Raw genomic sequence first — 14,810 nt, 5'->3', positions numbered from 1 at the left:
GAAACAATAGAAAAAATCTGCCTAGTGGCACAGGAAAAAAGCAAAGAATTTTGTCTGTTTCTGCTGGGTTCTGTAGAAAGAGGAAAAAGTCTCACCTCAAAATTCAAAGTAAGGTCTGCATGCCAAATTTAGGTTTGTGATTTAAAGTTGAGGTTAAAATCTCAAGAAATTAACCTAAAAGTTATCAGGATCTAGTATCATTTGACTAAAGTAAATGTAAAATTCTCTCTGTAAAGAAAGTTCTAGTTAAGATGGAGTAAGCACATTCCACCCTGTCTTTCCCAATGAATGCAGCAATAAAACCAGGACAGATGCATGGCATAGCTATTTAAGGACTCTGAAAAGTAAATAGGAACAGGCATATTGGTGAAGCCAGAATTTGAAGTACCAGCAAATTGGCAGATTAAAACAAGACCCACAGATTCATAAAATCATAATGAAAATATCTAGGATATAATCCAAAATTACTAAGCATATGCAGAACCAGAAAAGATAACCAACATCAATGCTGAGATGACACAGATGTTGGAATTATCTAACAAGGACTTTAAAGATGATATAAAAATGCTCACAAGCCAGGTGTGATAGTGCACACCTGATGTCCTATAGCTACTCAGGAGGCTGAGGCAGGAGGATCACTTAAGCCTAGAAGTTCGAATCCAGCCTAGGCAACATAGTGAGATTCCTATCTCAAAAAACAAAAGAAGAAGAAAGAAAAAATGGTCATAAACATTCTTGACACATACAAAATACTCCTCTAATACTCCACATTACAGATAGATTACAAGAATTTTCATGGGGCCAAGGAGTCTCAAAAAGCTGTACTTTGTTCCTTCGGATCCTCATGCATGCTAAAAAAATAGATAAATAAATAATAAATAAAAATAAATTACAAAAAAAGCTGTACTTTGGCAAACAATTCACAAGAACCAAGAATAAGCAGATACACAAACAGAAGGATAACACTAACAAACAGAATTTTTCATAAAATGGAACAATAACCTATAAAAGATTACACAATTCTGTTTAACTTGAAAAAAGAAAAGGCAGATTTTAAAAAGAATTCAATAGATTCTCTAGAAATGAAAGATACTGGCACTAAAATTAAAATATTAATCGATGGCTTAGGCAAAGTTGAAAAAGATTAATTGTACAGCTGAGAAAATTGAGAATTCGAAAGAAGACGAAAATTATAAAGAAGAGATTAAGAAACAAGGGGATAAAAGGCAATGGTCAAAATTGTATCAAACAGACTGCCATAGAGATAGCAAAATTAACAAAGAGACAACATATTAAGAAAGAAAGGCTGAGAATTTTCTACGATTAGTAAAAAATATTTTGGATTGAATAAAAATAAAAATACAACGTATCAAATTTTGTGGGATGCGGCTAGAGCAGTACTTAAAGGTAAATTTATAGCATTAAAATGCTTACATTAGAAAGGAAAAGGCCTCAAATCAATAATCTAAGCTTCTACTTTAAGAAACTATAATAGAAAAAGAGCAAATTAAACCCAAAGCAAATAGAAAGAAGGAAATAACAAGCCAGACACCGTGGATCACGCCTGTAATCCTAACACTCTGGGAGTCTGGGGCAGGAGGATCACTTGAGCTCAGGAGTTCGAGACCAGCCTGAGCAAAAGCGAGACCCCATCTGTACTGGAAAAAACAAAACAAAACAACCACCACCACCAGAAAAATTAGCCAGGCAAGGTGGCATATGTCTATAGTCCCAGCTACTTGGGAGGCTGAGGTAGGAGGATTGCCTGAGCCTAGGAGTTTGAGGTTGCAGTGAGCTATGATGACACCACTGTACTCTAGCCCAGGCAACAGAGCAAGATTCTGTCAAAAAAAAAAAAAAAAAAAGAAGGAAATAATAACAGAAATAAACAAAATCAGCAGAAAAATAACAGAAAAGGCACAATGAACAAAAAGGTAGTTCTCTGAAAAGACCAACAAAATTGAAAAACCTCTAGGTAGACTAAGAAAAAAGAGAGCAAGCAAAACTTCCATTATCAGGAATGAAAGAGGGGACATCACTATAGATTCTACAGACATTAAAAGGATAAGGAAATAGTATAAACAATTGTTTACTCACAAAATCAAGAACATAGATGAACAAATTCTTTGATACACAAACTACCAAAGCTCATTCAGGGAAAAATAGATAACATGAATAGGTATTTTAACTCTTAAAGAAAAAGAATTTGTAGTTTAAAAAAAGCTTCCAACAAAGGACACTGTAGCTCCATATGACTTTACTGGTGAATTTTTCCACTTCTGTTTTAGGAACAGTTTGGGCAGCATTATTTCTGCCTTAAATATTTAGGAGACATAGGCTGAATATATAGATAGTTCTGAAATCTTCTCCATCTTCAGCAAAGAAAAAAAAAAAAAAAGTTCCTGCTCTAAAGAGTGAAGAGCAACACTTTTCATTAAAAGAGACCAAAACCAGCTACTTCTGTGAAATGTCACCTCCACCTTGTGGTCCCACATGGAACTGTTCTCAGTGTGGCTGAAAACAAAGCATGTTTGAGTTCTTGAATTTCTGGGTACAAATTTGACCTCTTGGAATTAGAGTTTCTGAATTCCTGACAAATAATAATACTCAGGATTAAAAAAAAATGAATTAGAATTCTCTGGCATTCTTAGGAATTCCCAAAATCTAAGTTATTCTTTTTTTTTTTAAGTTATTCTTTAAATATTTTTTCAAACTCTATTCATTACACGAATATCTTTAAAAATTGTTTAATATTTGTAAGAACTCTGGCCAGGCATGGTGGCTCACAACCGTAATCCTAGTACTTTGGGAGGCCAAGGTGGGAAGATCACTTGAGCTCAGGAGTTTGAGACCAGCCTCAGCAATACAGAGAAATCCCGTCTCTACAAAATGCAAAAAAACTTAGCTGGGCATGGTGGCATGTGCCTGTAATCTCTGCTACTCAGGAAGCTGAGACAGGAGGATCACAGGAGCCCAGAGTTTGGGGTTGCGGTGAGTATATGATGAAACCCCTGCACTGTAGCCCAGGCAAAACAGTCAGACCCTGTCTCAAAAGAAAAAAAGAAAGAACTGTGGCATATAGTGAATATTCAAACGCTGGACCTCCTGTGGGCATTATTGGGTAGTGTTTGAATAATGTAACATTTAGAACTCTTACTGAGGTTTATACTAATGCACAGAATTACATGTCAAAAATGCCAATTTAAGGACTTATTTGCTTTAAAAACTTATTTCTTAGAACAGCACTCACAGAATTTTTATCAAGTATGCTAAACGCATTAATATTTACTTAGCAGCGCACAGGGCCATGAACACATAAAATGGCAACAGCTATAATCAGGACTGACTTGTGATCACTTCTCTCCAAGGAGCTCCTGTTGACCCTTAACCTTTGAATCTAGGCATCAGTGTTTCCAGTTTTTATTTGCAACTTTCCATAAGTGGATTCCTTGAAGTCAGTAATGTTTCTGTGTTGATTGTTAAAATTAATTCTAACAGGATAATTAGAATAATTTTTTCCATTTATCAAATTTCTTGACTAATTTTTCTTAAGATTTAGGAAAGTATGTATTTCCCAAGAAATGCTAGGAAGGAATTCCTGCATGAAAATACCACTTGGTCTTTTATCAAGTATTAAGATCTGGAAGTTTCCTACCTTTGTGAATATAATGAAAAAGACAAGTTGCCGGCAGTCATTGATGGCAATTACAAGATACCATTAATTGTAAGATGCTTCAGACATGTTAATGCAAAAGAAATCTGTTTCCATCTTAGAGTAAAATCTAAAATATGGTATTTCTATAACAATCACCTACCATATTTTTGGAGCATCCACTATATGCTCAGTCAAGCTAACTTTCAAGTTATAACTCCCTTAAACAAGTTACTCAACTTTTCGATGCTGGGAAAATACATTAACCATCTGGTACAGCAGTCACTTTATTCAGTAATAAGTCACCTGTCTTTTCCTTTCTAAAAGAACCTCAACATTGTTCAAGTATTTTCTCTCCTCCACATGGCCATGTGGAACAAGTGGTGGTGGGTGGGGGTGGGGACCAAATGACTGGAATTGCCAATTTTCTTTTCTTTGCCAGTGATTGATGAGATGTAAGAGGAAGTTAGGAAGTTGTTGAGGTGCTCTCTGAGAGAGGTTTTCCTGGTTGATAAACAGAAATATAGAGAATAAAATAATCCTTTCCTACTCCCAGAATGTTGTTCTGACTCCACATGAAGTCTGGAACTGCAGCAACCATCTTACCACTCTGAGGGGAACTAAGCCAACTCACTGAGAATAGGAGAGCAACAGACTGGGTTAAGATAAAAAGTTCTTGATGACACAGAGCAGCTACATTTTCTAATCCTGAAACTGCCCTACTTAGGTGTGCCTTCTTGTTATTGGAAGACTTCTTGTTAATACAAGAGAGTCAATTTTCCTTATTATTTAAGTCAGTTGATGTATTTTTTGATAACATTTGTTAAAAGCATCTTAATAGATTATCCTAAAGAGATCAGCAATGGCAAACTGTCAGAATTTTCATTCCTCTAAAACAGCCTGCCGGCAAGGATTTTAATAAGCATGCCAAAGCTCTTTTCTGGGATGGGTGTTTTGAGTACTAGTGACTTAACTGAAAGGGTCTGTGCCACTTAAGCAGGAACTAAGAGTGAGGTATCCAGTTCTACTCAGAAGAAACAAACTGCCCTATCTACACAGGAGTTCTGCAGGTTATCAATCAGAAAAAAAAAGTCAAGCTTTTTAGCAACAGGCCATTAAACAAGTTGTCCCCTATGTTCCCAGTTAAAAAGGAAAATGCCTATTCACGGCTGTCATGTCTAAGAAAAAAGTTACATTTTAATTGATGTTTAAGAGCAATTGTGAGAACACCTCAGTAGTCCCAAAATTCCCAGCCAGTACCACAGACAATGACTTAGAAGTTTCTTGAGAATGCCTTCCCTTTGAGAAAGAGAGAAACCCACAGTGATTTTACACAGAATGTCTCCTCTGTATGTATTCAACTCAAATAAAGAGGCTTGTTTCTACTAAGCACAGATACAAATCCACTCAACTGTTTACCAAGGCTTACAGGTAGGTGTGAAAAAGAAAGCTTTCCTGAGAACTGGCTCCTGCTGATGATAGAACATTACCCAGTGCACTGAGCAAGGTCCTATTCTCTACAAACAAAGCCGATTCCAAGAAACACAGAGCTTCTTTTGTCTATTGTACGCTCTTCTCTCAGCCTCATCAGTTAGTGTCCTTCTCATGGCCTATCCTGGCACTTTGGTGGTAAACAAACAGTTTAGGTATCAACAAACCGCAAGGGTGTACTTGTGTAACTGTTGAGTTGCAAGTTTACAGCAACTCTTCTTACCGAGTTCTAGGCGCTCACTGCAACACTCCATATATAAAGTGTGTTACTGTATAACACTGATCTTAGCTCTAAACCCCACCTGAATAATTCCATACTTTCAAAAACTTGGAAAGTGCACTGCCAAGCAAATGTGGCCAAGCAAGTGCTTTTTTCCAGTTTAGGATAAACTGTCAATTAGCTTTAAATAAATGAAACTGATGTCAAAAACTTTCATTGTTTTTCATGCTAACTAGCTATTTTACATAGAAAAATTCATAAGGTAATATGAATTTATGAGTTGGAGGCTGAAATTAATAAGTAAAAATATCATCACCCACCTAAATTAATGTAATATGCTTTCCACTAGTTTTACGACTTCTAATTCCACACCCCATTCCCATTTCCATTCCCCAAATCCATTCTCCAGAATGCAGCTAGAGTAGGAATGTAAAACCATAATTTTATTGTCACTTCTTGCTTAGATTCCATTCAAAGGACAAAGTCTATTTTCTAGCTAGGGCATAAATGTAACTCTTCATGATCCGACCTCTGCCTGCCCTTACTCTGGCCTCATCTTTTGCCAATCTTCACCTGGCTAACTCCTACTTATCCCTTAGGATGATTGTTCCAAGGGTAGACTTGAGACTAGGTTAGTAGAGACGTGATGATTAAGAGCATTGGCTCTAGGTTCAAATTCCACCCCTTCCAATTACTAACTTTGACTTTGGATGAGGTAAGTTATATCTCTAGGCCTCAGCTTACTCACCTGTAAAACCAGAATAACAAAAGTAAGTATTATGTGGAGTTGCACTGAGAATAATATAATACCAGCAGTCTTTAGCAGTTTCTGGTACATAGTGGGGACTTAGTAAATATTATCGTCTATTATTATACATCTCTTCTTTGAGCTCCCTATACACCCTATCACAGCACTCATTATCCATATTATAACTGGCTATTAACTAGTCTGTCTGACCCCTAACCAGTACCTTTCAATTCCTCTCTCTGACCCTGATCCCTCCCCACCATACGTATGCCACATATCTGAGAGCTACAACTTGTTCCTATGAGCAACTGCGGCCCACTCTGGCAAGTGATTCTTAAGGAGTGGTTATCCCTGATTGAGAGTTACGCAGTTCAACTAATGGTTCTTGACTGGAAATGATTTTCCTCCCAGGGAACTTTTTTTTTTTTTTTAATAATTTTTTAAAAATTTTTTGTAGAGAGAGGGTCTTGCTCTTGTTCAGGCTGGTCTCGAACTCCTGACCTCAAGCAATCCTCTAGCCTCAGCCTCCAAAAGTGCTAGGATCACACTGAGCCACTGCGCCCACCCCCCAGGGAACATTTGGCAATGTCTGGAGACATTTTTAGTTGTTGTAACTGGGGGAAGCACTACTGGCATCTAGTGGTTAAAAACTGAGGATGCTGCTAAATATCCTACAAAGCAGAGAACAGTTCCTCTATGATAAAGAATTATGTGGCCCAAAATGACAATGGTGCCAAGGTGAAGAAACTTTGAACTAGATAGATAATGGGTCCATGAATTACTTTATCACCAGCATTAAATGCAACAGTAGGCAAATTAGAAAAATTTCATAAATAACTGCATGAAAAAAATGAGCTGTAATTATAGTACATGCTATAAGAATTAAGCCACTAGGATTTATAACCAGTATGTAAAAACACATAGAAAGTAGCTAATCCCCGCAGGCCCTTTCTATAAAGATTATCAATCATAACTTTTTTTCCTTAATGTTTTAACAATCAACACATCACTTTAAAAATCCTTTCCATTTAATCTCTAACTGAAATAATGTTGCCCACTACAGGAGCACCAGCTAAGAAAGAAGACCAAAACATTTAAGTTGTCCTTTAACTGAAAAACCTGAAAATGACACCACACACCCAATCCCTCCACAGGGCAGCCAGAGGTAGATGCTGGCACCTCTATATATGCTTTGAGCTGCAATTCATCAATCAGTGAAATTCAAATGAGTGCAGAGGTAGAAGGTGGCAGTTTCACTGAGAAATGAAAAAAATTTCAATGTCAAATATCATTTAAAAAGCTGACGTTCTTTTCTGCTAACATATAAAGGACTCAGCAAGGGCAATACACACATCATTGTTTCAAGCACCTTCTGTTACCCCAAATTACTAAATGTCTTCTATGCTTTTAAATAAACAATCATGAACTTGGAAGAATATGTAGAAGAAATACCGGTAAGTGTAAGTGAGAATAAGTTGGCAGAGTTGAGGTTGGTCACCATAAGGGATTTTAAAAATGGTTAAAACTTGGAATGCTTTTTTAAGAAGAAAAAAGCAATCTACAGACTAACAAAGGCTGACTTTAAAAGATGAAGACTGGCCGGGCGCGGTGGCTCACGCCTGTAATCCTAGCACTCTGGGAGGCCGAGGCGGGTGGAACGCTCAAGGTCAGGAGTTCGAGACCAGCCTGAGCAAGAGCGAGACCCCGTCTCTACTAAAAATAGAAAGAAATTATATGGACAACTAAAAATATATATATAGAAAAATTAGCCGGGCATAGTGGCGCATGCCTGTAGTCCCAGCTACTCGGGAGGCTGGGGCAGGAGGATCGCTTGAGCCCAGGAGTTTGAGGTTGCTGTGAGCTAGGCTGACGCCACGGCACTCACTCTAGCCTGGGCAACAAAGTGAGACTCTGTCTCAAAAAAATAAATAAATAAATAAAAGATGAAGACTTAACACTTAATATTTTAATTCGTTGTTTTGGGGCATATCTTCCCAATAAGACTGTGAACATATCCAATTCATTTTTGCACATCTAGCAAAAATTTAATGCTTGGCATACAGATGGCTTATTTATTGACTGAACAGATGAACTATCTGCAGATTTTCCCCTGCTTAAATGCCTTCTGTAGTAAGACATGTCCTTTTATGTACTAAATTATCCATTTTGCGTTTCTCTGTGCTTAATATCCTAGTAAATCAAATCCAGTGGCACAACAAATGCTATGTTCAGATCAAGTTTCTTGGACAGCAGATCTCAGAAACATTTTTACTAAACCAACCACCTATGAACCCCCTCTTCCCACCACCACCACCACCACCACCACCACCAAAAATGGTTAGTATTCCCACCTCCTGCCTAATTATAACTTTATTATTCCTTACCTTCCTCAGGGGCAGCTGAAGCTCCTTCAGGTAATATAGGCTGTAACTCCCCAGTTTCAGAATTATTTTCCAAATCAGTCATCTGCATTCCTTCCAGATGACCTCCTTTAGCATTAGCCCTCAAAGAGGAGAAAACAACTTGGTATTTTTATATAACTACTAAGTGACACAATAATTTATATTTTCCTTTCCTGGAACTGAGCATCAAACTGCATAGACTGTATGCATTGGTGTTTAGTACCAAATTTCAAATTTTATCTTAAAATATTTCTCTAAAGATTCATAATAAAAAATTATAAAATGATGGACTATATCAATGTCAATATCCTGGTTTTGATATTGTACTGTAGTTTTGCACAGTGTTATCATGAGGGGAAACAGGTAAGGTACACGAGATCTCTCTGTACTATTTCTTACAACTATGTGTGAATGTATAATTATTTCAATAAAAATTTCAGTTAAATATAAATAGAGGTTCTAAATAATATGTTCTAATAGGGAAGATTTTTGAGATATATTATTAAGAAAGCAAAATACATCTTTTGTATTAAAAAAGCTCCATAGTCACAGTTGCTTAAATATACATAAAAACGGAGAAGATACGGCATACACAAAAAATTAAGAGCAGCATGAATATGTGTGGGCAGGGGTTGGAAAAATAGGCAGATGAGAGATAAGGATGGAGAATTTTTCACTTAATATTTTTTTCCTTCCATTTTGAACCATTTATCATTAGTATTTAAACTTTTTGCTTACACTACTTTAGGCAGGGGGGAAAAAAAAAACGACACAAGCAGTATAGTATCCACATGAACCAGGCTGGCAGGTACAATCAATTCTAAAATGAGGATTATAGCTAAGAGCTGCAGTTATTTGTACAGGATTTTACATTCTAGGAAAAAAAAAAAACTATGTTCATATACATTTAATTTTTATGATTAAAGGCAGATATAAATATCTCTATAACAAAATATAAAAGTTAGCTGCAGCTCTAATTTAAAAGGAACATGTGTATCAGGCTTAGTAATAGGAAAATCAAGACAATCTCCAGTGATTTTTTTTCTAACACCTTTCTACTGCTGAAACTTGAGCCACAACAGAAAAGTAAACCACCAGCTGTTCTTTTACATTTGGTATTAAGCCAGACCTTGAAACTATATAAAATTAAGTAAACTTAAGGGATTGTAATCTTTCTCTAAATTTAGTTCAAAGTTCTTTTCAAAGTCTCCACGGTAAAACAATTCTACTGCTTAAATTTAGAAATGCATTTACTATCCATAAAATAGATCAGCAGATGGATATTAATGGCTCATCTAGCACATCCATAGACAATACATTCTATAATCACCCTACCTTTCGAATAAATAGAAGTTTAATTGCCGTGGCTGGGATTTGAGTTTATGTTTCCTGGGGGAGAGATAAACGTATCAACTACCATATATCCTTTTGGGAAATTTCAGTTATGACTTTTGAGGATACTTTTTCATAAGAGGAGAAAAAAAGTGAGATGAAAGTAGAAAAGCAGTGCTAAAATTGCTGGAAATGTTTTGTTCCATACTAAATATACGTAAAGACCCGTGACACATAATATAGCTCAGTATAAATGTCTTTGAAAAGTGTGGGACACATGGAAAAAAAAAAAAAAAGCTGACACAAAAATCTTACAAGGCAGAGTTCACACAAGGTTAATACATCACTGTTATCCTAACTTCAGTGAAAATGAGCTTCAACATATTTAAACTGAACTTCTGGTACTATCATCACATTAAAAAAGAAAAGTAAGGACTCTGATATTTTAAAAGTTACATTTTAACGCAATAACTGAACTTTCTGTCTGCTAAAAAATTAACAAAGTGGAAATTAATTTTGTTCATTATGATCTAGACTTAAAGTTCCAAACAAAGCTATGAGCTATTATTCCATTACATAAGCAAAAGAACTTAATTTACCCCAAGGTGACCATTTTCCTCCTTTTATCAACAGTAGGTAAGCCACTGAAAACTGCAACCACAACAGCATCTGATTCCAAAGCTTTACAATGCCGGTCTTCAGTTTTTGGCAAAATATCACCAATACTGCCATGTATCAAGGCTCGAGGAGAACTGTGCCTGCTCCCAGTCTGACAGCTTCCTGCAGAAACTTCAAAAAAGGAAGATCAATCAATATTCAGAAAGGCAAATAAATACTAAAGGTCTCTCTGAGGTTAGAAAATCCGCTATATATATATATTTTTTTAAACTATGTAAAAACTTCAAAAACAATTTTAAAATATATCCCAGTCCTTTTCATGATAGGTATTTAAAATTAAGGAGTACAGAATGTGCAGTCTAATGGCTGCATTTTTTCAGGGCCTGTTCTGTTGTGAGATCAAGAAACTTTGAAATAGAGCTTTAGCATTTTTTTTTTTTTTTTTTTTTTGAGACAGAGTCTCACTCTGTTGCCCAGGCTAGAGTGAGTGCCGTGGCGTTAGCCTAGCTCACAGCAACCTCAAACTCCTGAGCTCAAGCGATCCTCCTGTCTCAGCCTCCCGAGTAGCTGGGACTACAGGCATGCGCCACCATGCCCGGCTAATTTTTTTTCTATATATATTTTTAGCTGTCCGTATAATTTCTTTCTATTTTTAGTAGAGATGGGGTCTCGCTCTTGCTCAGGCTGGTCTCGAACTCCTGAGCTCAAACGATCCGCCCACCTCGGCCTCCCAGAGTGCTAGGATTACAGGCGTGAGCCACCGCGCCCGGCCACTTTAGCATTTTTAATACATTTCAAGGTCTAAAGCTTTACCATAACATCAATTTCTTATGAGACATCTACCCACTGAGATTACATTCTGAACTCCCCAAATTTACCTTCAGACAGAGTCTGACAGTCTCCCTTTGAACGATTATTTTCCCCGGAGTCCACTGCTCTTCGAAGTGATAGACTACCTGCTATACTGGACCGAGCTGGCTTGGGTGAATTACTCTTCTTATTTGTGGCTGCAAAGACATTTAAAAACATTTTTTCCCTGATCATCAGCTAAATACAAATCTGGGAACGACACCAATTGCATATCAGACTGAGGTGGGGGGTGGGGGAGGGGATGGGGGTATGAAAAAAAAAAACAATTGTAAAATGTATTTTATATGATGTTTTGAACATTTAGCACACTATTTAGTGATAATGCCATGTACAATTGCTTTTTGAATCTGTTAAAAAAAAAAATAAAAAAAAAACAAACATTTTTTAATATGATCAAATACCACAAAATTCACTAGTCAGTCAGAAAAAGTTTAATCTTACCATGCATGGAAGCTGTTCTGTCTTCTGTTCCAAAAATAAATAAGATACTTTGTAGTCCCAACTGATTTATTTGGGGGTTTATGAAAAAATTTATCTTGCTGCTTGTGGAGCAGAATCTTAACTTAGAAGATTCTCTAGAAGGTTATTTGTGAACTCCATAAAAAAAAATCATAATAATTTCAATGCAATTAAACTAAGTATAAACAAAAATATACCCATCGAAATACCTGGAAATTATAAAGTATTACTTGATTAAAAATCAATGCTGAATTAGAAACAAATCACAATTACAATACTTCAAATCAAAATGTTCATGGCCAAAGTTGTAATGAAAAGAAAATGTATAGTCTTAAAATGAATTAATCAGGGGGGAAAAAAGGCAACTAAACGGCCTAATATGCACAGACTCAAGAAGCTAGAAAAAGAATATAAAAATTGGTGTGATGCAGCAAGAAAGCCCGTGCCAGAAGCCAGGGCCACGCCCTTGAACTTCTCAGCCTGAAGAACTGTGAGCTAAATAAACTTTTCTTTTTAAATAAATAAATAAATAGAAAATCAGAAGAGATTCATTAATAAATAATAAACAGGTTCAGCAAGGTCGTAGGATATAAGACAAAACAATCAACTGTCTTTCTATACACCAGCAGAAGACAACTTGGGAATGAAATTAAGAAAACTAATTTACAGTAGCATCAAACAGAATAAAATACTTTGGAATAAATTTAACAAAAGAAATATAAGACTTATAATATTATATTGAAAATGACCACACATTGTTGGAAAAAAATAAAGACAACAGGAAAGATATCTTGTGTTCACTGCTTGGAATATCTAATATTGTTAACAAAGCAATACTCCCAAAATTGATTAATAGATTCAACACAATCCCTATAAAAATACCAGCTTTTTTTTTTTTTTTTTTTAAACAAACTGGTCCTAAAATTCATATGAAAATGTAAGAGATCCAGAATAGCCAAAATAATCCTTTTTTGGGGGGAGAGGGGGTGGTATTGAGAAAGGGTCTTGCCCTATTGCCTGGGTTAGAGTGCAATGGCATCATCATAGCTCAATGCCACCTCAAACTCCTGGGCTCACGTGCTTCTCCTGCCTCCCAAGAAGCTGGGACTACAGATGTGCACCAAAATGTCTGGCTTATTATTATTTTTATGATAGGGGATGGGGTCACACTGTTGCCCAGGTTGGTGTTGAACTTCTGGCCTCAAGTGATCTTCTCACCTTGGCCTTCTAAAGTGCTAGGATCACCAGTGTGAGCCACCACACTCAGCCCCCAAAACAATCTTAAATGGCAGACTCACACTTCTGATTTCAAAACTTACTATAAAACTATAGTGATCAAGATTGTGTGGTACTGCTATGTATATGAGAAATAAAATTGAGAGTCCAGAAATAAACTCTTATATTTATAGTTAACTGATTTTTTACAAGGATGCCAAGGCAATTCAATGGGCAAAGAAAAAAAGGGACAGTAACAAGTGCTGCGAAGGGTGTGGAGAAATTGGACCCTTACACACTGCTGGTGGGAATATGAAATGATGCAGCTGCTTTGGAAAACACTCTAGCACTAGCAGTTTCTCAAAATGTCAAACACAGTTCCCAAATAACCCAGCAATTCCACACCTAAGTATATACTCAAAATAAACAAAAACATGTCCACACAAAAAGTTGTACATGTTACGTTCACAGTAGTACTACTAATAGCCAAAAAGTAGAAACAACACAAATGCCAATCAACTAATGAGTGGATAAACAGTATGTGGTACAGCCATATCACGAAATATCATTCACCCATAAAAAGGAACAAAGTTAATACATAGTACATTGAAGAACCTTGAAAACATTGTGTTAAGTGAAAGAAGCCAGACATAAGAGACCTCATAGTGCATAATTCCATTTATATGAAAAGTCCAGAAGAAGAAAAATCCATAGAGAAAAAGATTAGTGTTTAACAGGGGCTGGGGGAGATGGAGAGCCACTGTTTATGGGTATGGAGGTAAAATATTCTTAAATTTAGATAAATGTTAGAAAAAACTATGATCAACTTCTCCCCTGCAAAGTATAATAAATTATTGCTTAAGAGAAAAAAAGAGAAATGCATTAACAAAGACATAAGCAGAAACATAACAAAAAATAAATAAAAAAAAATGCTAGTGAGGGTGTGGAGAAAAGGGAACTCTTATACATTGTTGGTGGGAATGTAAATTAGTATAGAGCCATTATGGATGACAGTATGGAGGTTCCTCATAAAACTATAAATAGAACATATGATCCAGCAATCCCACTACTGGGTATATATCCAAAGGAAATCAGTAGATCAAAGAGACATCTGCACTCTCATGTTTATTGCAGCACTATTCATAATAGCTAAGATATGGAATCAACCTAAGTGTCCACAGACAGATGATATAAAGAAAATGTGGTATATATACACACTATGAAACAACATTCAGCCACAAAAAAGACAACAATCCTGTTATTTGTGACAACATGGATGGACATTATGTTAAGCGAATAAGCCAGGAACAGGAAGATGAATACTGCACGTTCTCACTCATATACAGAAGCTAAAATAAGTTGACTTGTACAAGTAAAGGGTAGAATAGTGGTTACCTAGAGGTTGGGAACAGTAGGGGGGTGGGAAGATAGGAAGAGGTTGGTTAAAGGATACAAAATTCCAGCTAAGCAAGAGGAATAAATTCTATCTAGTGTTATACAACACTATAGGGTGACTAGAGTTAACAAATATTTACATTTTCAAATAGCTAGAAGAGAGGATTTTGAATGTTCCCAACACGAAAGAAATGATCAATATTTTGGCCGGGCGCGGTGGCTCACGCCTGTAATCCTAGCACTCTGGGAGGCCGAGGTGGGCGGATCGTTTGAGCTCAGGAGTTCGAGACCAGCCTGAGCAAGAGCGAGACCCCACCTCTACTAAAAATAGAAAGAAATTATATGGACAGCTAAAAATATATATAGAAAAAATTAGCCGGGCATGGTGGCGCATGCCTGTAGTCCCAG

The 14,810-nt window shown here is 36.4% G+C and overlaps 1 protein-coding gene across 4 annotated transcripts in view; it reads right to left on the bottom strand.

Annotated features, from left to right (window-relative positions):
* Positions 1 to 14,810, bottom strand: part of TRIM37 (tripartite motif containing 37) — a 136,922-nt gene that overhangs the window by 17,933 nt on the left and 104,179 nt on the right. For 3 of the 4 annotated variants that reach the window (XM_069481109.1, XM_069481112.1, XM_069481111.1), the window contains 3 exons: positions 11,342 to 11,470; positions 10,445 to 10,634; positions 8,496 to 8,614 (listed from right to left, as the gene is read on the bottom strand). In XM_069481109.1, the coding sequence (XP_069337210.1) occupies positions 8,496 to 8,614; positions 10,445 to 10,634; positions 11,342 to 11,470 (438 nt within the window). Of the gene's footprint in view, positions 1 to 1,010; positions 1,023 to 8,495; positions 8,615 to 10,444; positions 10,635 to 11,341; positions 11,471 to 14,810 lie in introns of all 4 variants that reach the window. The other variant, XM_069481110.1, reaches the window with a different exon arrangement.

Source organism: Eulemur rufifrons, chromosome 9, assembly GCF_041146395.1.
Source record: "Eulemur rufifrons isolate Redbay chromosome 9, OSU_ERuf_1, whole genome shotgun sequence".
Lineage (NCBI taxonomy): Eukaryota > Metazoa > Chordata > Mammalia > Primates > Lemuridae > Eulemur > Eulemur rufifrons.
The sequence above is the reverse complement of the archived record's forward strand: the minus strand, read 5'-3'. Positions and strand labels throughout refer to the sequence as shown.